Genomic DNA, 22,849 nt, shown 5'->3' with positions numbered 1-22,849 from the left:
CCACAACTCCCAGAGGGCAGCAGGGCCCCGGGGCGCAAGGGCATGCGCAGCTTTCTGATTGGCTCTTCCCTGGGGGAGGGACAGAATGTTGTTCGGGCAATGTGAGGTAACTGTGTCTTCCGGAGGTCCCAGAACCTGGGGGGGGGGTTGTTTTTGTTTTAATTAAAGAATACTTGTATAATAATTAGGACATTATTAGAGGTTTCTGTTAAAAATCTTCTTTAATCCAACGACATCTTTGGGAGCAAGAATTATTACTACCCCCAGTTTAGTGTGGAGGAAGCTGGCGTTCCGCGAAGTCAATCAAGTTGCCCATAGATACAGCGTGAACATAAATTAGAGAGTTGGAATGAAACCCCAGATCTGTCTGACTCCCAGGCAGATGTGCTTGGGACATTTCCCTGGACGTTACAGTCATCCGCTCCTCTGGCCTCGGTTTACCCACTAGTCCCCAAGCTCCTAAGGAGTGGAATGAGCAGAAAGAGTGAACTACATATCAAACTGAGATAACAAATGCAATGAGATACTCCCTAGAGCCTGGAGCTTCCCAGCCCTGGCCTCCAGGGCTAAAGCTTTAGAATCAGACCTGGAAGGCATGCCTACCATCAACCAACCAACCTAAGGTCACTGCTGCCAATTCAACAACAGGGGTCCCTAACTTGGGGGATGGCACAGGAGAGACTTCCTTCGGTAAAAATAGCTCTCCTGAGAGAGATGGCTTGGCTGAGGGAACAGCTCAGGTAAACCAGGTCAGGCGTTACAGCTCAGTTTACAAACAGGGAAAATGTAGCCAGGTGCCCTGCTGAGGCAGAGGTGAGGTGAGGCTGGCTTATATAGAAACGATGCTAGAGGAGTGCTCAGGAGACTCACCACAGTGGACCTAGGGGCCCCAGCTCAAGTTGCTATCAGTTCCCCTATGCTCATACTTTAATTTCCCCACTAGCCCAGAGTGGGGTTCAAACCTGGGCTCTGGAACGGCTGGACTTCTGACCTGGAGACCCCTTGACAGCCCATTCCAGATCAACTGCCCACATGGACATGTGCACTGTGAAGCACAGTGACGTCACCTGCCTGGAATATTTCAGCAGAGGACAGCCATCCTCAACCTGTCCCAGCCCACCCCAAAATGCCCTGAGGGGCACTGACCTCACACTTAACTCAAACCTGGGGTTGCCTTCCTGACTCTGGGTTGGGGGTTGCCAAATCAGCTGGGACTGGTTCCCCTAGACCTAGAGACACACCCTTGCACCCCGGAAGTCTGGCAGAGCCAGGAACCTGGGCTGAAAGCCAAGACTCCTGAATTCTTTTATCTTCTCTTATGCCTCACTTTTCCTTTTATTCTATGCAACATCAGGTGCCCTAAACCAGTATTTCTCCAAGACCTAGATTCCTGGATCTTAGCAGCAAGAAAGCTATTCTTTCAGTCCTGCTACTACATGGGAAGTTTCAGCTCCCTGGCTGCAATCCTACTGATCTGAGAATTTGTGACCTGTTTCTCCTTTTGTTTCTATTTCGTTTTTTAAAGATTTTATTTATTTCTTTTTCGAGAAAGGGGAAGGGAAGAAAGAGAGGGAGAGAAGCATCCATGTGTGAGAGATACATCGATCAGTTGCCTCTCACATGCCCCCAAGTGGGGACCTGGCCCGCAACCCAGACATGTGCCCTAGATGAGAATCAAACCATCAACCTTTCAGTTCACAGGCTGGTGCTCAGTTCACTGAGCCACACCAGCCAGGACTTATTTCTGTTTAAAGTCAATGTGTCAATGTATAGCACTAGCTTTCCTCTCCTCATGATGATACCAAGTTTCCCTGTAAAACTTAAACTGGCAAAACAGTAAGACACGAGACAGGTGGAGGAAGATGTAATCAGGTGGAGAATAGAGTGTCCAGAGGTTGGAGTGTGGGCCATGCCATGTTTTAGAGACTGTTCGTGTACGTCAGGATTGCACCCCAAACATTTTGTCCAAATTGGGCCACGAAACATTCAGATGAACTTGGATAGTGGGTCACTTTATGAGACTTCAGAAGTGTCCTTGTTGCCAGGCCAAGAAAAGGTGGGGATCTCTAGATGGAAGGAGATGACATCTGATTCCTGGGGCTGCTGGTACAAATTATAACAAACTTGGTACCTTAAACAACAGAAATTTATTGTCTCCCAGTTCCATAGGACAGAAATCTAAACTCAAGGTGTGGACAGGGCTGCACTTCTTCCAAAGGCTCCGAGGGAGGGCCCTTCCTGCCTCTTTCAGCTTCTGGAGGCTCCAGGGGTCCCTGGGTTTGTGGCCGCACCCTTCTAGGCTCTACCTCTGTTGTCACTTGTCTTCTCCCTGTGTGTCTGTTAAATCTCCCTCTGTCTCTCTCACATAAGGGTACTTGTGACTGCTTTTAGTGCCCACTAGAATAATCTCCTCATCCAAACATCTTAATTGCATCTGTCAAAACTCTTGATGCAAATAAGGTAAAATTCACAAGCTCCAGGTTTTAGAATGTGGAATATTTTGGGGGGCCATTATTCAGCTGATTCCAGAGACTAAAGGAAAACCAAATGCCCTTTGTGGTTTGGGGTCAGGAAAAGAGGTATCCAAGGACACCATAAGGACACTGGGGGAAATCTGAGCATGGATGGTGGATTAGATTGCAGCTGGGTTACGACAAAGGACCATGCCTTTAGGAGACGCATCTGATGTGCTTACAGGGGAAGCAGCACCATCCCTGTGGCTTGCTCTCAAATATCCACTTATTGCACATAAAAGCATTACACGTGTGTATTTTTTGAGGTGTAATGCAAGCAGTGGACACATCAAGAATACAGCTCAATTCATTTTGACAAATTGAACACACAGGTGTTCCAATGAAAACCCAGCTGCCAAAATCCCCCCAAGCCCAACTCTGTCACTGCTTCCAAGGGTGGCACCCCCACCCTGATGCCTCCCACCATATGTTGGTTTCCCTGTTTTAGAATGTCACAGAAATAGATCTGTTTCGTGTCTGGCTGCTTACTCAATATGATGTCCGAGAGTCATCAGTGTTGTGTGTTTTAGGAGGTTATTCTTTTTCGAGACTACATAGTATTCCCTTGTGTGCATTTGCTGCAGAGTATGACCCATTCTACTGCTGATGGAAGGCAAGAAAAAGATCTGTATTTGGGGACTCCAGGCACAGGGCATTCATTGTGCTTTACCCACTAAGATGGCTATAATCCAACTGACAACCACCAGTGCAGGTGAGGATATGGAGTCACTGAAACCCTCATGCACGGTGGATGGGAGTATAAAATGGTGCAGGTGCTGTGGAAAACAGTTTGGATGTTCTTCAAAAAGCTAACTGTAGAATAATCATATGATCCAGGAATTCTACTCCTAGGTATATACATGAAAGAAATAAAAACATGTGTCTATGCCAACACCTGTACACCATGTCCTCAACAACATGATATACAACAGCCAAAAGGTAAAAATGACCAAGTGCCTATTAACGGGTCAATGGATAAACACAATGTGCCACATCCACGCACTGGAATATCCCTCAGCCATGAAAGGGGCGAGGCACTGGCACGTACTACAACATGGGTGGACCTTGAAAGCACGATGCTCAGTTAGAGAAGCCAGACACCAAAGACCACACAGTGTGTTATTCTATGTATGTGACATGTCCAGGACAGGCAAATCCACAGGCAGGAGGTAGGTTAGTGGGTGACAGGGGCTGAGGGAGCGGGTAGGGACTGGATGCTAATGAGGAAGGGATTTTGTTTGGGGGTGATGGAATATTCTGAAACTAGACAGGGGTGGTGAAAAACTGCATGTACTGAAAACACCGTGTGGCGTGTGAATTCTATTTCTTTTTTTTTTTTTAATTAATTTCAACAAAGCTTTTATTAAACTCCAACAACACCTGGGGCAGGATCAGCTTCCCAGACGTGGGTCCTATCCATTGCACAGGGTGCCCAAAATTACCCTCCTGGGGTTGGGGGGCGGGATGAAAACCCTCTAGGAAGGGAAGGCCAAGTTTCTGGCTGGCTGGCAAGTGGAACGTTATTCCAAGTCTGTATGCTATACCTCTGCCCAGCAAGGCCGTAGAGTATCTTATTCCATCCTTCCAGCCTTCCCTTTCCTGGCCCATTTTCTTTTTCTTATTTTATTTTAGAGAGGGGGAAGAGAGGGAGAAAGAGAGAGAAACATCGATGTGAGAGAAAAGCACCAACTGGTCGCCATCTGTAACCACCTCCAACAAAGGACAGAGTACAAAGCCCACAGCCCAGGCATGTGCCCTGACTGGGGATGGAACCAGCAACCTCTCTGTCTGTGGGACTATGCCCAACCAACTGAGCTACACCAGCCATTTCCTGGCCCATTTTCCAGAGAAGGAACTGAGGCTTGGGGAGGTGATGAACACACAGAAGTCCCTCAGATATTGGCCTTGGGGCCCCTAGTAAGGTGAGATAGGCTGGGCTGGACCCTGGCCATAGAGGCACCTTAACCCCATCTCATGCCTGGGGTCCTGGGGCTTGGAAATTTGCCACAGCTCCTGAATGGCCCTCCTGAGTCCAGGAAGAAGGATCGAGAATCTCCAGAGCTACCAGGAAGGCAAGCCAGCTTTCAGTTGGACCAGTTATCCCTCCAATGTTCCATTAGGACAGGCTTGTCATGTTTTCTTCACCCTGGTGCCATTTAAAGGTGTCACCTGGGGCTGTGGCTGTAGGACTGGGCTGATGGGAGCAGAAGGTCAGGGATTGGAACCCTGGGATGTGTTCTGTGTGGGTCCATGGGGAAGTTGCTGTCCCTCCCAGACCTCAGTTTCCCCACCTATCAATGGTGCCTCTTGGCTCTGAGTCTGTGAGGTTCACTGTACTCACCATTAAGGGCCCACGGCATGGAGTGGCTCCCAGTGAGGCTCAGATGTGGCTGTAAATGATGAGGAGGTGTGCTTATAAACAGGGCCACCCCACTCCTAATGCTTAGGACAGCAGTTCCAGATGCTGGGAATGGAGTGCGGCCTCGGTCACCCCGCTGGCCACAGACATGCCCAGGAGTCCATCCTCCCATCATCTGTCTTTCCACCCACCCACGACACTCCATCCACCCACCTGCCCAAATGCCTGTGTGCACACTGTCCCCCAAATGTTTGTCTGTGCTTGCCCATCCCCATGCCCATCCCTCAGCGAAGCCTCCTGCCCAGAGACCTGGCTCTCAGGAAGCTCCAGTTTGGAGGACAGACAAGTTCCACCTGGGCATGCCCAATCCAGGGCCTGGCCAGTGCAGACAACACTCAGGCCAGGAATTCCAACCCAGCCTCTGACCCCTGAGTAGCTCTTTTCCCCTTCCTCTCTGTCCGACTATCCTCTATCTCGCCCTGTCTCTCTCTGTATCTTTCTCTGCCTCTCTTAGCCATCTCTCCCTGTGTCTCATAATCTCCATTTCTCCAGCTTAGTCTGTTTCTCTTTGAAGCTCTCTCTCAGCCTCTCTTTGTGTCTCGCAGTATCTGTATTTCTGTCTCTTTCCATGTCTCTCAATCCTTTCTCGTCCTCAATCTCACAGTCTCTGTCTCTCAAGTCTCTTTGTCAATGTCCCTCAGTCTGTCTCTAACCCTGTCTCTGTCTTTATCTCTGTGTCTGTCTTTGTTTCTGTCTCTGTTTCTGCGTCTGACTCCCATCTCTCTCTCTGTCTCTGCCTCTGCCTCCCTCCAACTCTGTGGCCCGCCTCTCTCACTATTACACCCCGCAGCCCCTGCAGGCCAACCCGGTGACTCAGACAGGCACCACCGTTCCCACAGAGCAATACAAACACATTCTGAAGCCCAGCGGGTCACCCCTGCCCCGCGCCCACCCTGTTCTGGCCCCATCCGGTTGCCCTGCCCCTGAGTTGACGTCCCCAACACCGAGGCTTCCTATTGGCCCGTGCGGGAAGGTTCCATTCGGGCGCTCCGCCCCCAACTCAGCATTGGCAGACACGATTACTTGCTCTAAGAGGCATGAGCGGGCAGCGAGTGGGCGACGAAGCCATGCGCAGCTGCCTGTGGCTGGGCCTGGCATGGCCGCTGCAAGCACGAGCTCCTGGCGCTGCGGGGACCCCAAGCGGGCTGTGGAGGCCACGCAGCTATGGACACCTAGAGGGCGACGTGTGCTGGCGACGCCTCCTCTCCTCCACCCATTTTTTTCTGCGCGTGGACCCCAGTGGCCTCCTGCAAGGTACCCGCTGGTACCACAGCCCTGGCAGTGAGTCGCGGGGGGCTGCCAGGTGGGGTGACGGGGTTGAGAAGAAGGGAGGTTCTGGCAATAACAACTGCAGCAGTAATCTTAACGATGAGCTGGGTCCTCTTTCAGCGACGGAGTGTCCCAGGGCCTCCTGTGATTGTATGGCCAAGTCATTTTCCTCAACTGTAAAATGGACCAAAGCAAATGTTCACAGAGGAAGCTCCCAGCTCCAGGACTGGCTCAGTAGGAGAGAAGAGTCTTTGCAAAATCGTTGAGTTTGAGGTCACTAGGACCATTCACAGAGGGGAAACTGAGACTCCAGGAAGTTATATAATGCGATGGGGCTAAGCTGGACTCAGAACTCCCACAGCGCAAAACAAAACTCAGGATCTGCCTGGTTGGGGACCCCTGTATTTCTTCCTACGAAACTTCCTATGAAGAGAGGGGAAATGACCTGTCCAGGGTCACACTGCCAGGGGTTGGTGTTGCTAGGGCTCCTTGATGCCCAAGAACCTCATCGAGTTGGAGTCACTGTCCCTGCTGCCCCATCCAGTAAACAACAGGCACTCAATAAGTATTTGTGGAATGCATGAAGCAAGAGGAGATGCAGGGGCCAAGAGAAGCTGAGAACCCTTGGGAGGCCAGGATGGTTGGTGACCCCATGGGCCTGCCTCAGTCTCCTCACAACTCTGAGGTCTGGGCAGGAGGAGCTAGGTGATGGAGCTGACTACTGGCCACTGCCTGAACCACCACCATTGGTGCAGATAATCACCCCTGCCTTCCTAGCTGCTTCTATCCAGGGATCCCAAGGCCCTCATTAGGTTCACCAGACCAAGACCACGGCAGGGATCTGGCTGGGCCGGTTGACTGATGGTGTCCACGGCCAGGCAGGGTGGCCTCAGGCTGGGGGTGAGGCCTGGCTCTGCTGGGTGACCTGATAGTTGCTGCTTTTCTCTGAGCCTTAGTTTCCCTATCTGGGCAGTGATGGGGTGACATGATGAACGGCTTTGTGTGGGTTGGGCTTGGAGATCTTGTATCCTTCATTAATTCAGTGGTTATTAAATGGGCACCTTGCCCTGGCTGTTACGGCTCAGTGGATTGAGCATCGGCCTGCAAACCAAAAGGTCACCAGTTCAATTCCCAGTCAGGGCACATGCCTGGGTTGTGGACCAGGTCCCCATTTGGGGGCATGCAAGGGGCAACCATGCATCTCTCACACATTGAAGTTTCTCTCTCTTTATCCCTCCCCTCCCCTCTCTCAAAAAATGTAAATAAATAAAATCTTTAAAAAATAAAAATAACAAAAATAAATGGGTACTTCTTGTATGCTGTGCTGGGCACCAGGAGAGCTCACCCTCATGGGGTTACAGAGCAAAGGGAAAAACAGTTAAGTACATGAATAAGTAATATAATTTCAGAGAGGACCACATGGGGTACAGAGAGAATGACAACAAGGCAATGTACAAGATGTGACGGGGGGTGGTCTCTCCAAGGAGACAGGCTTGAGTTGAGCCTCATCAAGAGAAGGAGCTGACCACACACAAGAGGAGCCAGGGGCCTGGCTGAGGAAGCAGCAGGTGCAAGGCACTATGGGGATGGGGTGAGCTCCCTGTTGTCTCAGGCATCCAAGTCCAGACTGAAGACCAAAGGGCACAGCCTTGACTCGATTAGACCTCAGTGCACGGGTGGGGCTGAGGGTATGGGTGGTGGTTTGTCCCAAAGTCCTGCTTTGCTGGACAGGAAACACTGGCTCAAAGCCAGGCAGAAATCACCCAGGGTCACCTACAGGTGGATGGATGGGGCCTGACGCTGGCTCTGCTCCTTTCCAGACCTCAGTTTCTGTCTCTGGGAAGTGGGCACAGTCAGCACCTCTCATCCATAGCTGTTGTGTGGGCTTGGTGGGGTACAGTGCTTGGCATACAGTTGGCACTCAAGCAGTGTTAGCAGCTATCAAGTTGAATGCACTTTGCTATAAATACCCCATGTCCCACCCCAGACCTTTGCCTGGGCAGTGCCTCCCTTCGGGAGTTTCATCTCAGCAGAATCATGCAGCTGCAGCTGGCTGCACTGTCAGGGCCAGACATGGCAAAGGCAGTGAGAACCCAGGGAAGCCCCACAGCTGCTCCGTCAGGGCCACATCCTTGGGACAGCTCCTGACAGCCTGTGTGGTCCCCAGTATGTCCCCACACCCAGCAGAGCCTGACACACAGGTGGTGCCTGGTGTTGAATGAATGAACAAATGAATGAATGGGAGCACATGGGGAGATGATGGCTGAGGGCCCTGACTGAGCCCCTCCCAGCAGGCACTATTGAGATCTGCTCCATCTGCATGGGCATCGAGGTGCTCAAGGCTGCGCACATCAGCTTCTCCATGACCATAAACCACTGGGTCCACCTCTACCGGTGCATGGTGGGGGTGGAAGGCGGTGGGCAGACACTGGCAGGAAATGGGGCTCTAGCGGTCACTTCACATGCCCGGCCCCTGCAATGGGTCTGCACTGCCCACGGCAGGTTCCAGGAGCCCATTGAGGAGGACAGCTACAACACCTATGCTTCACTTTGCTGGTGTCACCATGGCACTGGACAAGCAGGGTGCACCACAATGCAGTGGCCAGACCAGGTGGCACCACTATCCACCCACTTCCTGCCTATCATGGTCCCTGAGGCCCTGAGGGGCTGTGAAGACTGGCTAGATGAGATTCCAGAAGACACCTGGGCAGGTGGCTGGGGACCAGAGGCTGGAGGCCACCCAGGCTGTGGCCAAGCCATGACGCCTGGTCACTCATTCATTTCACAAGCATTGAGTGCCTGCTGTGTGCAGGGCTCTGGGGAACCTGCAAGAAACCCCACAGAAGTGGCCCGGCCCTCATTTGAGTCTGACAGGGGGGTGGACACTCACCTGGGCAGGGGCTGGAGGTGTCCAGTCACGAGCTGGGTAGTGAAGAGTCCCCAGCAATGCACCTCCTGGCGTAGAAACAGGATTCAGCTGTGTGGTCACCAGAAGGCCTGAGAAGGGCACCCCAGGCTGGGACACAGCCTGTCAGAGGCTCAGCAGTGGGAACCCATTGGAGTGTTGAGGCAGCAAGGAGTGGGGGAACCAGGGGTAGCGAGGGGGGCCAGAGAGAGGGCAACATGGACATGCTATGGGGTGACAGGTCCTGATGATGTGACAAGGCACAGGGACTCTGCAGGTAGGATTAAGTCAAGGCCTGAGATGGGGATGACCCTGGATTTCCAGGGGGCCTGGTGTCATCACCAGGTCCTCATGAGAGAGGAGGGTCAGAGTCAGAGGTGGAAGAGGCTGCGCTACTGGCTGTGAGGATGGAAGAAGGGGCCACAAGCCAGGGATGTGGCCCCTCTGGAAGCTGGAAAAGGTCAGAAATGGTTCTCCCTGGAGCCTCTGGAAGGACCAGTCCTGCTCACCCCTGGGTTAGCCCATGAGACTTATGTAAGGCTCCTGATCTCAGAACTGTTAGAGAATAAATGTGTGTGGTTTAAGCGACAAAGTTTTGGTGATTTGTCACAGCAGCTGCAGAAACACACACACGGGGTCTGAAATCGAGCAATGTCTTCAGAGCTCCCAAGTTCTTCAGCAGGGCAGGGGTACCATGTGTAGGCGGAGGGACTTCATGGCAGTGGCCTCCACAGGCCTGGGAAGTGAAGGGACATGGGAGTGCTGTGCCTGGAGGAGCACCCACCGACCTCCCAGCACCCCTGAGCCCCTACCCAGGGCTGAGTGAGTTTGGCAGCCTTGGGCCAGGCAGTTCCACTCTGGGACTCAATTTCCCTTTCTATTAAGGGGGGATGATGATACCACTTACCCCATGGAGTTTTATGGGGGGCTAATATGGGAGCCCCTCCCAGCCAAGGTGGAACATTCTTCTTGAGGCAGGTAACAGTCCCTGGGAGTGGGGGTGTAGACTCTCACCCCTCCCAGCCTCCTCCTGCCACTTAAAATACAGAAAACAAAGTTGGGGTCACTTACCTAGGGGTGTAGAGTGGACCCTCACTGTGGTCAGGGCCAGTGGTTCTACCCAGGTGACCCTGCACTCCAAAGTAGCCTTCGTACATGAAGCCCCATCAGCTGCAGAAGGGCGAGCTGGGAAGGCCCCACCTTACAGCTCAGCACACTGGGGTTCCTCAGTTCCACATTTCAGAGGCAGTGACCCCCTGCACCTTTCTTACTGAACCTTGCCAGCTCACTTCCAGGGTTCTGGTTTGGAACAGCGGTGTTGGCAGGTGCCCAAGGGGCACAACCCTAGGGTTCGGCGCAGAAGGAAAACGCCAACCACCTGCTTCTCTTTCTAAGTAGGTGTATTTTTTTAAATAACTTTCAAGATACACGTATTTTTTCCTTTAAAAAAAGTCAGAGCAGTTTTGTTCAGTTTTGTTGCTGGTCATCCTTGTGGTCCCGAGCCCCCCCGCACTCAGGGTAGGGACTGCTGGCCTATCTGGTGGGGCCGAGACCCCGGCTGAGCGGCTCTACCCGGTCTTTACACAGATCATGCAGGGCTGTGTGTAAGCTAATGTCCATTTATTTCAAAGCAGTAATAATTTAAAATTATAAAAACCTTTCCGCTGTTCGACATGTAGAGGGTGAAGTTGGAGACAGATGAGACGGGGGATGCTGGGGACACCTGGGGGCGACATGCGCCCTGCACACCTCTATGCCCAGCCCTTCAAGAGAAGTTCCTGGGGGAGCGCCAGGCTTCCTCCACAACCTGGAGGCAGTGAGTCCTCCGAGCCTCTGCCCACAGGTGGGGGCACAGCTGGCACCAGAGTCCATGGGAACCACGGTGGTATGAGAGCCGAGATGAGTAGGGGGCACCTCCTGGGCTCCAGGACGTCGGTGTCCCCATGCCCGCCAGGCCTGGGCTGGCCGGGGTCCTGTGCTTAATCTGGGGACTGGCAGGGGGGACTCAGGAGTTGCTTGCTGGGTTCTCATTGCTGGGCGAGCTGGAGGAGGAGGAGGACGACGAGGAGGAGAAGCTCACCCCAGTGAGGCCTGGGGGGTTGGTGGCCGTGTTCTGTCCTGTGAGGCTTTTTCGGCAGACGGGGCAGCTGTCATGCTTTGTGAGGACAGAGTGGGGAGAGGGAAGCAGTTCAGAGGCTGGCGGGGGGCAGGGGTGACGCAGGCCCTGTGGCCTTGGCCCCCTGCCTGCTCACCTGCTCCAGCCAGGGCACGATGCAGCCATCATGGAAGAGGTGGTTGCAGGGCAGCTGCCGCACGTGCTCACCCAGCTCATAGTCGTCCTTGCACACGGGGCACTCCAGCCCAGAGCCTGTGGGAAGTGGGGAACCCCTGTGACACCCCCAACCGAAGGTGTCCCACTGGGGAGTCTGCTCCTCCAGGGCCACCTTGGACCCAGGGGAGAGAGGGAGAGAGGCTGTGTCCTGAGTCCCGTGTCCCAGGGGAACAAAGGGGACCCTGATAAAGCCTCCCCTTCAAGCTGACCTTTAGTCCAACAGAAAAGTCTGAAGGAAAGTATCTTGAAAAGAAGCTGGGTGACTAAGGGCCACGTACCTACGTGTTCCTCAGTGACAGGGATGGTGGGGAGGGCCTGGATTTTCTCTTTGTCTGCGGGCGGGGGGCCCGTGTTTTCAAACTGATTGAGGAGCTGAAAGACAAGAGGCCAGAGTGCAGGAGCTCGGTCGGCGGGCGGGGCCCCTCGCCCCGCAGGACTCTGAAATGCAAGGCTGGGTTACCTGCAAAAGCACCGAGGCCGAGTTTGTTCTGGTTCCCCAGAACCCCCACTTGGGGGTCAGAGGTCAGGTACCCCATGAGGCCCATTCGTGGGCCCAGTCCACTGTTTTGCTCATCTAGTCTCATCTCCTCACAGCCAGGGCGGGAAGACTGCACCCTGGGGCTGAGGGTCCCCCCCAGGGGCTCACACAATCCTGCATCCTACGGGGCATCAGCTAGAACCACGGGGCTGATCCCGCCAGAGACACAACACTCAAAGGGATCGTTGGCAAGCAGCTCTGAAAGTGGCAACGTTCCTGCCCCACAAGTACCACTGAGATCACAGCGAACACCCATCTCAGGACAGGCTGGGGAGAACATGGAATACCACATGAGACAAAGCCAAGACCCGCAACACCAGCACAAAGTTTCCTGCTCCACAGTGGTCCTATGCCTGCAGAAAGCGTTTGGCTGGTGTACCCCAGGCCCAGGATGAAGTTACGGGGAGGTGGGGAGCTGGGAAGCAAAGTATTCACGTCAGAGACGCGCTCTACCAGGAACATACTCCACAGTCCTCTCAATGATCCAGCGGGGTGTGGGCCCGTCAAAACCCCTAGTCCCATCTGAAGGGAAGACAAGATGCCCCTAGTACCACCTGGGGAGACCCACCCCATACCTGCGTGATGATCGCATCCAGCCCGTTGGCCCCCCAGGCGTAGTCCATCGGGTTTGAGTGCAGGACACCCCTGAGCAGAGACGTGTGGGGTTCAAGTGGCAGAGGGGCTAGGTAGGGCTTGGGGGACCCGCCCACCTACTCACCAGGGTCCCAAGCCCAGGTTGGGGATGGTGGCTGGAGTGATGATGCCGTTGACCAGCTGCTGGATGATCCTGGAACACACCAAGGCCAAGCATGCGGTTAGCGCTTTCCCGGTGCAAGGGCACCCAGGAGGACACACGGCAGATTGGAGCCCAGCTTCTAAACACACGGCATTTAAAAGGTGTGCTTTCAACCAGTGAGATTTGTGGTGAGAAACAAGAATGAAACATGAGAGGGACCCAGAGAGGCATCTCTCTCTCGATGAATTCCAGGCCAGAATGCCCCAAGGCCAGGATGGCACCTATGGCCATGTCACCATACCCAACTTCATGATACAACCTGGGTAACACCCTGGAGGTCATGAGAGCTGTGGGGTCAGCCCTGCTATCCCCAGAGCCCAGGGTCAGTGGGACCTGGGTGCCACTCAAACATGAGACAGCTGGAACACTAGTGGTGGACTGGGCCTCCAGCTCACAGTGAGGAAAATGGATAAGCTCCATGTGGGTTCAAGCCCATCGCAACACGGGTGCTTCTCCGTGCATAGTCAAGGCCATCTCAGAGACGTGTGAGAAGCCTAGCCCCACCTCCTCTGGAGGGATGAGGACTGCAAGAAATGTTGTTTTTATTCTGAGTCCTTCTCCTGTGCTGTCCACAAGCTAAAATGAAGCCGGTTGTTCTGGTGACAACCTGCACGTGGGAGGGGCTGGGGCGCTGCTACAGGGCAGGGTTTCGAAGAACTGCCCGCCAGCTGCAGCTCTGGGACAAAGACCTGAAGGTGAACCAGCCATGCCCAGGCCAATGAGACCCTGCTCAAAAGGATGATGGAGACACTCAGTGGACACGAGGACCCCTAGCTCTGTCCAGGTCCTTGAGCCACACTTCAGCTCCCTCACCCCCCAGCCCAGCCAGGGCCCCAACCCCCACCTGCACCACCCCATTTTGCACAGTAGCCTTGGCTAGCTCTGCCAGAACCCAAGTGGGAACTACCCTGCCCAGAGACAGCACCCACAGCTCTGCACCAAAAAAATCTAGATGGGCAGGCTATTGCTCTGCCTGAGTGGGGTGCAACAGGCTGGAAGCCCCCAAGAGCAACCCACCCGCCAGCCACACCTAGCCCCCTCACCCTTCCAGCGTGGGGACGCCTTCGTGCCGGCTGGGGGCCCGCCTCGGGGTGAGGCGGGCTCGGGGCTGCCGGGCGCCATACCGGTGCCGAGACTGCTGCTCTCTCTCCCGCCGGCTCTCAGGGTCCCTGCCATTGTCGGCCAGTGCCCCTGGGGGGAACGTGGGGATCTCAAAGCTGTCGTCAAAGATGCCGAAAGCAAACTGCCCGAAGTTCTGAGGCAGCATGAAATGGTACTGGTCCATGTTCTGCAGGAGGAAGGCCGTGACTGTGGGCCCCTTGCATGGGCACCACTGTTCCTCCCCACTGTGGCCACTGTCCTAGGCTCAGCGCTTCGAGGGGACAGGGAGACACCAGGGAAATCTTGGCGCATGTGTGAGACACAGGAGGGCAGAAGGGGCCTAGGAAGGGAAGCTCAGGAGGACCAGGGATCAGGGAGAAGGACAGCCCTGCCTGTTGGGGTACAGGGTCTCCCAGAGAGTAAGCCACCACCTGCAGGACAAGGGACTGAGCCTGTTCATCAGCCATGTGGGGCATGGTCCGTTGTCAGGGGAGGCCAGTCAACTCACCTCGAATGGCTGCCTGCTTTGGTCTGTGGGGGCTGTGGAGGGAGCGGAACCGTTCTCTGTACTCCTGGGTGGACACGGTGCAAGTCAGCAGTGGGGTGACCCGCTAGAGAAGAGGCAGGACCCCTGCCTGACCCCCATGGGCCTCAGGGTCACTCTCTGCCCTTTGCAGTCCCTGCCCTCATCCCAAATAAGGAGAATGGAGACTATCTCAACATCTGGCTGCCCAGGGGCTCCAGGGCACTGCCCAGATCCCACCCCCGCCCACCGAGATGGTTCTGAGCCAGCGCTGGGTGCAGCGCTTGCATGTCCCTTATCACAACTCCAAGTGCTCGCCCTAGTGGCCTGGGTTCTCCCAGTAAGCACCTGGGCCCAAGGCCTCTGTGACCAAGGGGCTGCATTACCTGGTCTCCTCCGGAAGCTCCTCGATGAAACCAGACTCACATCGTGGGCAGATGTAATCCTGCAGGAGGAGAGAGCAGGTGAGCGTGATCTCAGCGTCCCAGCCCCCATGCCATCTGAATCCGGAAGCTCACTGGACACCCCTGCCTGGAGCAGGACACACCTTCAGCCCCAGCCTCGGGCCACAGCAAGCAGCAGAGGGCAGGAGTGAGGCCCAGGATGGACGTCACCTCAAGAAACCCATCTGTAAATGCTCCAGTCCAGGGTCAGGCCCCACAGAGGCCCAGCTGGCGGGCACAAGCAGAGCTCGGGCACGGACACCTGTCAGCCACGGCTACGACATCCACGCCTTGACCTGCTCCTCTGCAGGTGACCTTCCTGCCCGCCTACAGAGTCTTGGGGCTACGGAGCCTCCACTCAGCACATCGGCTGATGAAGGCTCTGACAGGGCCTGCAGCAAGCATAGGCCAGCTAATGTGGGTCCAGCAAGCTGTTCACAAGAATGTTCTGAGTGACACTCCCCACACACGAAGGAGAACTGGCCCCGGTCAGGCACCTGACCCTACACTCCCGGAGGGCTGCGCCAGGAGCCTGTCTTTGGGCCCCCAGGGTTCTCTGGGCCTCAGAGCAGGTCAGCTCCCAGGAAGGCAACCACTGAGGGCAGAGGAATCGGCCCCACAGTGGCATTTCTGGAACATTCTGGCAGTCCTGACACACAACCTGCCACTCTAAGCTGGAGTGTGACCCATCCTCACTGGCCACACCCCTGTACCCCTCCCTCCCCAAGCCCAGTGGCAGAGACTGTGATGTCCTGAGGGGAGAACGCAGGACCTGCCCCTGGCCCAATGTGTGTGAGGCCCAACCAGGCTGATGGGCCTAAAATAAGCCCAGCCCACATCGTGCTCACTGGGCGTGTGCAGGTCAGGGCCAGCAGAGGGGTCCCTAAAGTCACAGACAGGAGACAAGACCTGTGTACAAGGCCTACTTCTGCCCAAGGTGACATTTCAGAAGTACCCTATGTGACAGTGCCCTCTGTAGGAGCAACCCCATGGAGGGGGGAGGTGCCAAGCACCTCCAGTTGCACAGTGGGTGCCACACCACGCAGAGCACACCTGGTCCCTCGCACCTGCCCCACTGCCAGAAACAGAGCTGCTGAAGCAAAGTGGGGAGGGCAGGTGGGGGCTGCACAGAACGTGGGACCTTGTAGCCAAACCAAATTAAGAACTCTTACAATTCAACAATAAAAAAACAAACCACCCATTTAAAAAATGACTAAAGGATCATTTCTTCAGATCCACAGACGGCCACTGCCCATAGAAAGACGCTGGACACCACCAGGCACAAGGAAATGCAGGTCGAGACCAGTGAGATGCACTGTGCACTCACAGGGTGACTACGCCCAGGCCGCAGTGGCAAGTGCTGGCAAGGACGTGGAGGAATCAGACCCTCTGATACGCTGGTGGGAATACACAACAGGCAGTCTCTCTGCAACACAGAGAGCAGTTCTTCCAAAGGTCACGCAGCCGCCACGTGACCCTGCAACGCCACTGCTATGTGTCTGCTCACAAAGAATCCTATACAAGCAAGTCCATGGCTCAGTTTACAAGAGCCACAACATGGTAACAATCCAAATGTCCCCCCATCAATGCACGAATGCCATCACCCGCACACACACTGGAACATCACCCAGCTGTGAAAAGGAGTGAGGCTCTAACACCCACTACAACGTGGGTGGGCCTAGAACGCACAGCGCTTAGTGGGAAAAGCCAGACACAAAAGGCCACACGTTTATGTGCAATCTCCAGAATAGGCAAACCCATAGGGACAGAGCGTGGGCCAGTGGTTGTCAGGGACTGGGGAGGGAGATGAGGTGACTGCTGATGGGGACGGGTTTCTTTTGGGGTAAGGAAATGTTCTGGAATCACATGGAGAGGATGGGTGCAGAGCTGCAGGTATATTGACCGCAGTGAAGTATACACTTTAAACGGGCCATTAACGGTGAGGACAGCCCTCTGTCCTCCTGAAAAGGGGCATGGGGACAAGGCACAGCTCCACCACAGTGAGCGACCATGAGAGTCACAACCCCCCATGGGATTCTCAGCCAGTGGGCTGTCACTCAGGAGCTCCTCCTATCGCCCTCCTGGCAGCAGCAGCCCGTTGTTTACTTCAAGGTTTCACACAGCTACAGACGGCTTTGTGCACAGGCCCGTGGGGGAAACGGGGCTGCAGAGGAGCCTGGCTGGCCGCCGTTGGATGTGGGGAACCAGACATCCCCACAAACACAGCAAGGTCAGACAAACTCTGAACTCTGGTCTGCCCACCACCAGGGGTCTACCCAGGGAAGGGAACCCCTCAGCTCCGGGCCCATGGGAAGGTCTGAGCTCTCACCAAATCCTGGCGGAGCTCCCACCCCACAGATGTACCATGTGGCCTCAGCCTGAACCTCAGTCTGACCTGCCAGAAACAGGCAACCCATTCTCCCACTTCTTAAAAAAATCTGATTTAGTTATTTTTAGAGAGAGGGGAAGGGAGGGAGAAAGAAAGGGAGAGAAACATCAATCAGTTGTCTCTTACATGCCCCCAACCAAGGACCTGGCCTGCAACCCAGGTACGTGCCCTGACCAGGAATCAAACCAGTGACCTTTTGGTTTGTGGGACAACGCCCAACCCACTGAGCCACACCAGTCAGGACTATTTGCCCACTTATGGCTCGCTGAAGCTCCTGGGTACTCAATGCTCTCAGCCTATGTAGCCTGTGCATTATCCTTGTCCTTCAAGGTCCCCACACCTCCCTGAACCCAACTGCTGTGTTCACACATCATTGCCCCCTCTCAGCACGAAGCACAATCAGCAAATGTTCAGCTCCAGAACTATCTGGCCCGGCCACTCCCACAGCTCCACCCTCCACCCCTCTGGACCCCAGTCCAGACTGCCTCAGCCCTCACCCTCTCCCTCTCCCCCTGGCAGCCTTACACCAGCCCCTCTGCAGGAGCGCTCTTCCCCATATATCTACCTGGCTGGCCCCCTCAGGGAAGCTGGGTCTCTGCTCAAACGTCACCTCCTGGCTGCAATCCTCGGTCTCCCCACCTGTAAACGGAGGATGGCCTCAACCCCAGGGCTCTGAAATCCGGCAACCGTTGAGGACCCGAGGGCTGTGGTTTGTCAGTGGGTCACGATCAGGCCCTGCCTCTGCACTCTGTTCCCGAGAGAGCCCATGTCGAGTCCACAGCGGCCTTGTCTGAGCCGTGGGCTGCCCCAGACTTGAGGCAGGCCTCCAGCCTCTGCTTGCAGGCGGTGGGAAAGGAGCCAGAACCAGGGGTCTCCCAGTGTCCTCCTCCGAGAGCACGTCCCAGAGATTTTTACTAAATCAAAGCAGCTAATGGTAGAAACCCACATCCAGCAAGGGGACTGTGAGGTGAAGGAATCCCTGCCACAGGACAGAACCTGCCTCTGGCAGCAGGGCCAAGGCAACTGCTCCCCTTTCAGGCGGTGAGGAACAACCTGCTTGCAGGGTCCTAACTTGTGAGCACCTATTTCCAGCCAATGACTGTGGTAAATTAGTTACTTCTCCCCTCAGAGAGACGGGTGAAAGGTAAGGGGCCCACACCAGCACCAGCACCATGGCAACAGCACTGGCCAGAGCATCAAAGATGACACACAGATGCTAAATTCACTGAGCACTCACTCCTTGCACTAGGTCCCCAGGGCGTGCCCAGGAGGTTCTATCTGGCCTCTCCTTGGGGACAGGGAGGACATGGGGGCTTTGACAGACACGGAAGGCCAAGGTCACCGGGGCCAGGCCTAAGGATGGGCACCAGCCTTTATCTTAACTGTGGCCACACATACACAGAGGGTTCACAGCCAGGGGCATACAGTGAAGTTGAGGAAACTGAGACGGGAGCTGCAGAGATGCCTGGCTCCACATGTTCACCCACTCTACAGTGACATTGGCCTCTGGGGCCCAGGCCCCTCACGGTCACTTGGGAAGGAGCAGAGCTTCAGGCACAGCACAGGCCCCAAGCAGGACAGAGCTGCAGCAGGGGTGCATGGGCTCAGACCCAAATACAGATAATATGAGACCCCTATAGCCCTCAGACTCTAGGGGTACGCTTGCTGCTCCCTTGCCCCACATGGCCCTCCTCAAATGTCACTGGGCAGAGACCTGCCCAGACCCCATGAGAAAGCTGACCCAGTCTCATCCCTGTTCCTCACACCCCAGTCACACCCCATCTGTGCCCCCAAGCCTCCATGAGCCCCACGCACACAGCTGGATGCTGCAGCACAGAGCCCTGCCAGGACCTGGTGTCACCTAAGGCCTACTTCTGCCAGCCACACGTGCATCATACACATATAGACCCCACCATGCAGTTTAACCTGTGGCACCCACCTAACCCAACCTTCCTCCTTCTTCCCAGGCTGCTTCTTACACCATCAATAGACACTGAGATTCCGTCTCCCACAGACACAACAGGTACGCAAGAACCTGCACTGAAGGAGGACTGACCTCTGCACAAGCCCCAAGGGTGCTGGGTGTAGCAGGTACATATCCAGGACCCTGCAGTCATGCACATCCACCACATCCCCAGTACTTCTGCTTCCGGGGAAGGACTGGGTCTGGGCCTGTGCACCAGCCTCAGGGCCTCCGAGCCAGCTGGCCTGTCTGGTTCCTGCTCCCACATGCAGCACTCCAGCTAGGCCACCCGCCTCTCCCTGTACATTCTGGGAGTCAGGCGCTGGACTCCTCTGCACACGTGCACTCCCACTGGACCTCATCGAGCAAGTGCGGATGAGCTCATCAAACCCATCTGACAGTGAGCAGACTGAGGCAGAGGGAGGCTGAACATCTCACCCAGAAACAGACAGCTGAGAAATGGGGCAGCTGGGGGCAGCCTCAGCCTGACCCTACAGCCAAGCCCTGCTGGTAGAGGAAAGTCCAAGTCTAGGGTGCCTGAGAAGGTGCTATGGTGACAACAGCTAGTTCCTGTCACAACAGTAGTAGGAGCTATATAAAAACCAACACAGGCATCTTACAGCAGACACAGTGGGGCTAGTTTCCCACAAACAGAAGTCCCAGTTTCAGGGGGTGAGCGCTAGTTAGGACCTCCCGCTGTTACCAAGCTCCAACTTTCTCTCCCTGACAACAGGTGTGCCCCCTAATGATAAAATCCCTGTCTACTGAGCCTGGTTGAATCCCACTCCAAATACCCTCCCACCACCTGGATGCCTCCTCCCTGTCATATTTGCTCTTACGATGTGTACCAACATTCCTGACTAAATATTTTGACATTCAAGGTTGGCTCCCTGAAGCCTATAAACTCTGAAGGTAAAGGTCATGGCTCCCTTTTCACCACTAGATTCTGTGACTAGAAATGTCCTCATCAGCCCAGTAACCGAAGAGGTCAGGGTCCTTCTGGTCCAAGGCTACATGGCCAGCAAGTGGCCACACCAGGCCAGGACCCAGGCCCTGCGCTGGCCCAGCCCAGCTGTAGCCTCAGCCTCCAGCTTCCTGATGGTTCTAGACAAGGTGTTTTGGGGTGAGCCTAAGACCCGGGACTGATCCTGGGGCTTGCACCACCTGTGAGCGTCTGCATGCAACTAGTCCAGGCTGGTGAGCTATCAAGTGACCAGCCCCTTACTGCTATGGTGGAGAAAGAAAGACCCAGAGTTGGGGCATGCAGGAAACCGGAAGAGGCAAAAGCAGGACTTCCGGGAGACTGGAGTGGGGCAAGTTCTGGCTTCTCCGAGCCCACATGAGGTTTCGTTTTAAATTCCCCTTCCCCTGAGAAGGTGGGGAATCCCCTTGTCTCTGGAAGCCACACCACTCCACCCTTTCTCTGCCCCGGGGCCTAGGCACCACTCTCCAAACCCAGACTCCAGTTCCTTTTTTTTTGTATTTGGCACAATGCAGACAGACTCTTTTTCCTGGCTCTTCCTGGTCCCCTCCCGGTAGCAATTCCTCTTCCCAGGGAACCCCACAGCGGAGCATGGCTCTGAAATCAAAACAGGCTCTTCCACTCCCCAGCCAGGTGACTGTGGGGAAGTCAAGTACAAGGAACGCATCCTGTAGGTGCTCACTAAATCCTCCCCACTCCAGATCCCACACCAGTTTCCCGTGAGCTGGCCCAGTTGCAAATATCAGGATCGTGGCCGGCCTCAGCCACCGTGGGCCTGTTTTTTCACCCGTGAAGTGGGAACAGATCAGCCAGGGGCAAGGGAACACTGGTCCTATTCCAGAGGGCCTGGAAAACTGTCTGTAGCCCTCTCTTGCACCACACAAAACTATTAGGCCATCTTGCGAGACGCTGGCCTAAATAAGCAGGAGGCAATACCGGGCCACAGGTTGGGCTAAAGCCCCAGGGAAGCGCAAGAACGCAGGCTCGCAGCAGCTGTCAGACCTGGGGAGGGCCACAGCCACTCGTCCGGAAAAGCAAGAGCAGGCGAGGGACTTCCACTGGACAGGCTGCAGGGAGGCGCGACGCCGACGACGCGCTCAGGGAACGGCCCCCGATCCCCTCTCCTCCGGCACCCCGCTTCCTCCAGGGCAGCGAGACGGAGAAGGTCACGCGGCCTCTACAGGCCTCCGTTTCCCGTCGGGGACGCGGCGGCCTCACGGGGCAGGAATCCGCGGATCGGGATCACGGGCACCGCTGCGCCACCGGAGACAGGCTCCGCCTCGGAAACCTCCGCGGGGGCCCGGGCCAATGCTGCCCGAGCTATTTCCTTGCCTGGCCAGCCCGTCTCAAGCCCAAGGAGAGGGCCCACCGCCCATTTCAGAACTCACCGGCAGGCGCGGCACGATCTCAACCGAGCAGCAGTGGCAGAAATACCGTCCGGGCTGCGGCGACGCCTCGGCCATGGCCGCCGCCGCCTCCTCCGCGCCGCCCGCCCCCCGCGCGGCGGCGCCGGCCGTTTGCTGCTCCCTAGCCGGCCGACGAGCTCGCGCACGCTCACGCACAGCACGCATAGTACGCACAGACCGTGGGGTGGAGTGGGGAGCGCGGGAGCAAGTCTGGCGGTAAGCCAAATAGGGCTGGCCCAGACGACGGTGGCCGCCGAGGGGCAAACTTGGTGCTGGAACCTCCTGCGCGGAGCAAGAGGGTTGGAGCCTGAGTAGGGTTAGGTCGATCTCCTTTAAACCTCCAAAGGTTCCCACTTTCCTTCGTTATTTCTTCTACCTCAAGTCTCAATATCTCTCCTCACTGTCTTCATTGCTCCTGGGGCGCGACATGCGCGCTCTCACCTCTGGCTGGGCCTTTGCACTGGCTGTGTCTCTGCTGGTGCACGGTTCCCCCAAACACAGGGCGTTCTTCCTCCTGTCTTTCAAGTCTTTCAAATGTCTAACCTATTGAGACTCCCTCCTCAATAGCACTTACTTCCACCTAATAAACTGTCGAGTCAGCTCCACAGCAGATGGGATGTTTGCATTTTGTTCCCTGTTGGATTCATAACTGTGCTTGGTACACAGGCATTCCGTAAACACTCATTGAATGAATGCAGACAGGAGGCTCATTCCTGGATCAAGGGAGGTTCCAGCCCAATCATGCGTTTATTTCTTTATCTACTCCACAAACATTCATTGGGCTCCTGGCTGCAAGGACACAGCAGGGGAAACGACAATGAAAAGGATAATACTCTAAAAACTATGGTACATTTACACAATGGAACACCTCGCCGCAGAGAAAAAGAAGGAGCTCCTACCCTTTGCGACAGCATGGATGGAACTGGAGAGCATTATACTAAGTGAAATAAGCCAGGCGGTGAGGGACAAACACCACATGATCTCACCTTAACTGGAACATAATCAACAAAAGAAAAAAGCAAACAAAATATAAGCAGAGACATTGAAATTAGGAACAATCTGACAGTAACCAGAGGGGAAGAAGGAGGGGATAATGAAAGGAAGGGTTTTCAGGAACTACTTACTATAAAGGACACATGGACAAAACCAAGGGGGAGGGTGGAAGCAAGGGAGGGAGGTGGGTTTGTCTGGGGTGGAGCCGGGAATGGTGGGGGGCGGGGGGAATGCAGACAACTGTAATTGAACAACAATAAAATAATTTTAAAAAAAA

General features: G+C 55.2%; 2 protein-coding genes across 2 annotated transcripts; one reads left to right on the top strand and one right to left on the bottom strand.

Moving 5' to 3' along the window:
- The first annotated feature begins 5,996 nt into the window (after positions 1–5,996).
- FGF22 (fibroblast growth factor 22) lies at positions 5,997–9,066 on the top strand. The gene is given in 6 exon segments (XM_045831368.1): positions 5,997–6,213; positions 8,496–8,600; positions 8,682–8,763; positions 8,765–8,820; positions 8,823–8,912; positions 9,014–9,066. Coding segments are annotated over 6 exon segments (600 nt in total). The 5' UTR covers positions 5,997–5,999.
- A 1,422-nt stretch (positions 9,067–10,488) lies between these two features.
- Positions 10,489–21,730, bottom strand: RNF126 (ring finger protein 126). The gene is made up of 9 exons (XM_045830829.1): positions 21,562–21,730; positions 14,783–14,841; positions 14,382–14,445; positions 13,816–14,060; positions 12,695–12,763; positions 12,552–12,621; positions 11,717–11,810; positions 11,359–11,474; positions 10,489–11,261 (listed from the first exon to the last, which is right to left on the bottom strand). The coding sequence occupies exons 1-9, from the start codon at positions 21,634–21,636 to the stop codon at positions 11,112–11,114; spliced, it is 942 nt and encodes a 313-aa protein (XP_045686785.1). The 5' UTR covers positions 21,637–21,730; the 3' UTR covers positions 10,489–11,111.
- Between the last annotated feature and the right edge of the window lie 1,119 nt (positions 21,731–22,849).

Source organism: Phyllostomus hastatus, unplaced genomic scaffold (genome assembly GCF_019186645.2).
Source record: "Phyllostomus hastatus isolate PE091 unplaced genomic scaffold, TTU_PhHast_1.1 phas_contig_159, whole genome shotgun sequence".
In the NCBI taxonomy this organism is placed as follows: Eukaryota; Metazoa; Chordata; class Mammalia; order Chiroptera; family Phyllostomidae; genus Phyllostomus; species Phyllostomus hastatus.
This window is presented reverse-complemented; position numbering and strand designations above follow the sequence as displayed.

Coding starts and splice junctions, on each gene's coding strand:
- RNF126 (XM_045830829.1), bottom strand. CDS start 21,636: ATGGCCGAGGCGTCGCCGCAGCCCGGACGGTATTTCTGCCACTGCTGC. Junction 14,446..14,782: donor GAGCTTCCGGAGGAGACCAG/GTAATGCAGCCC, acceptor GTGTCCACCCAG/GAGTACAGAGAACGGTTCCG. Junction 11,475..11,716: donor TGTCACTGAGGAACACGTAG/GTACGTGGCCCT, acceptor CACTTCCCACAG/GCTCTGGGCTGGAGTGCCCC.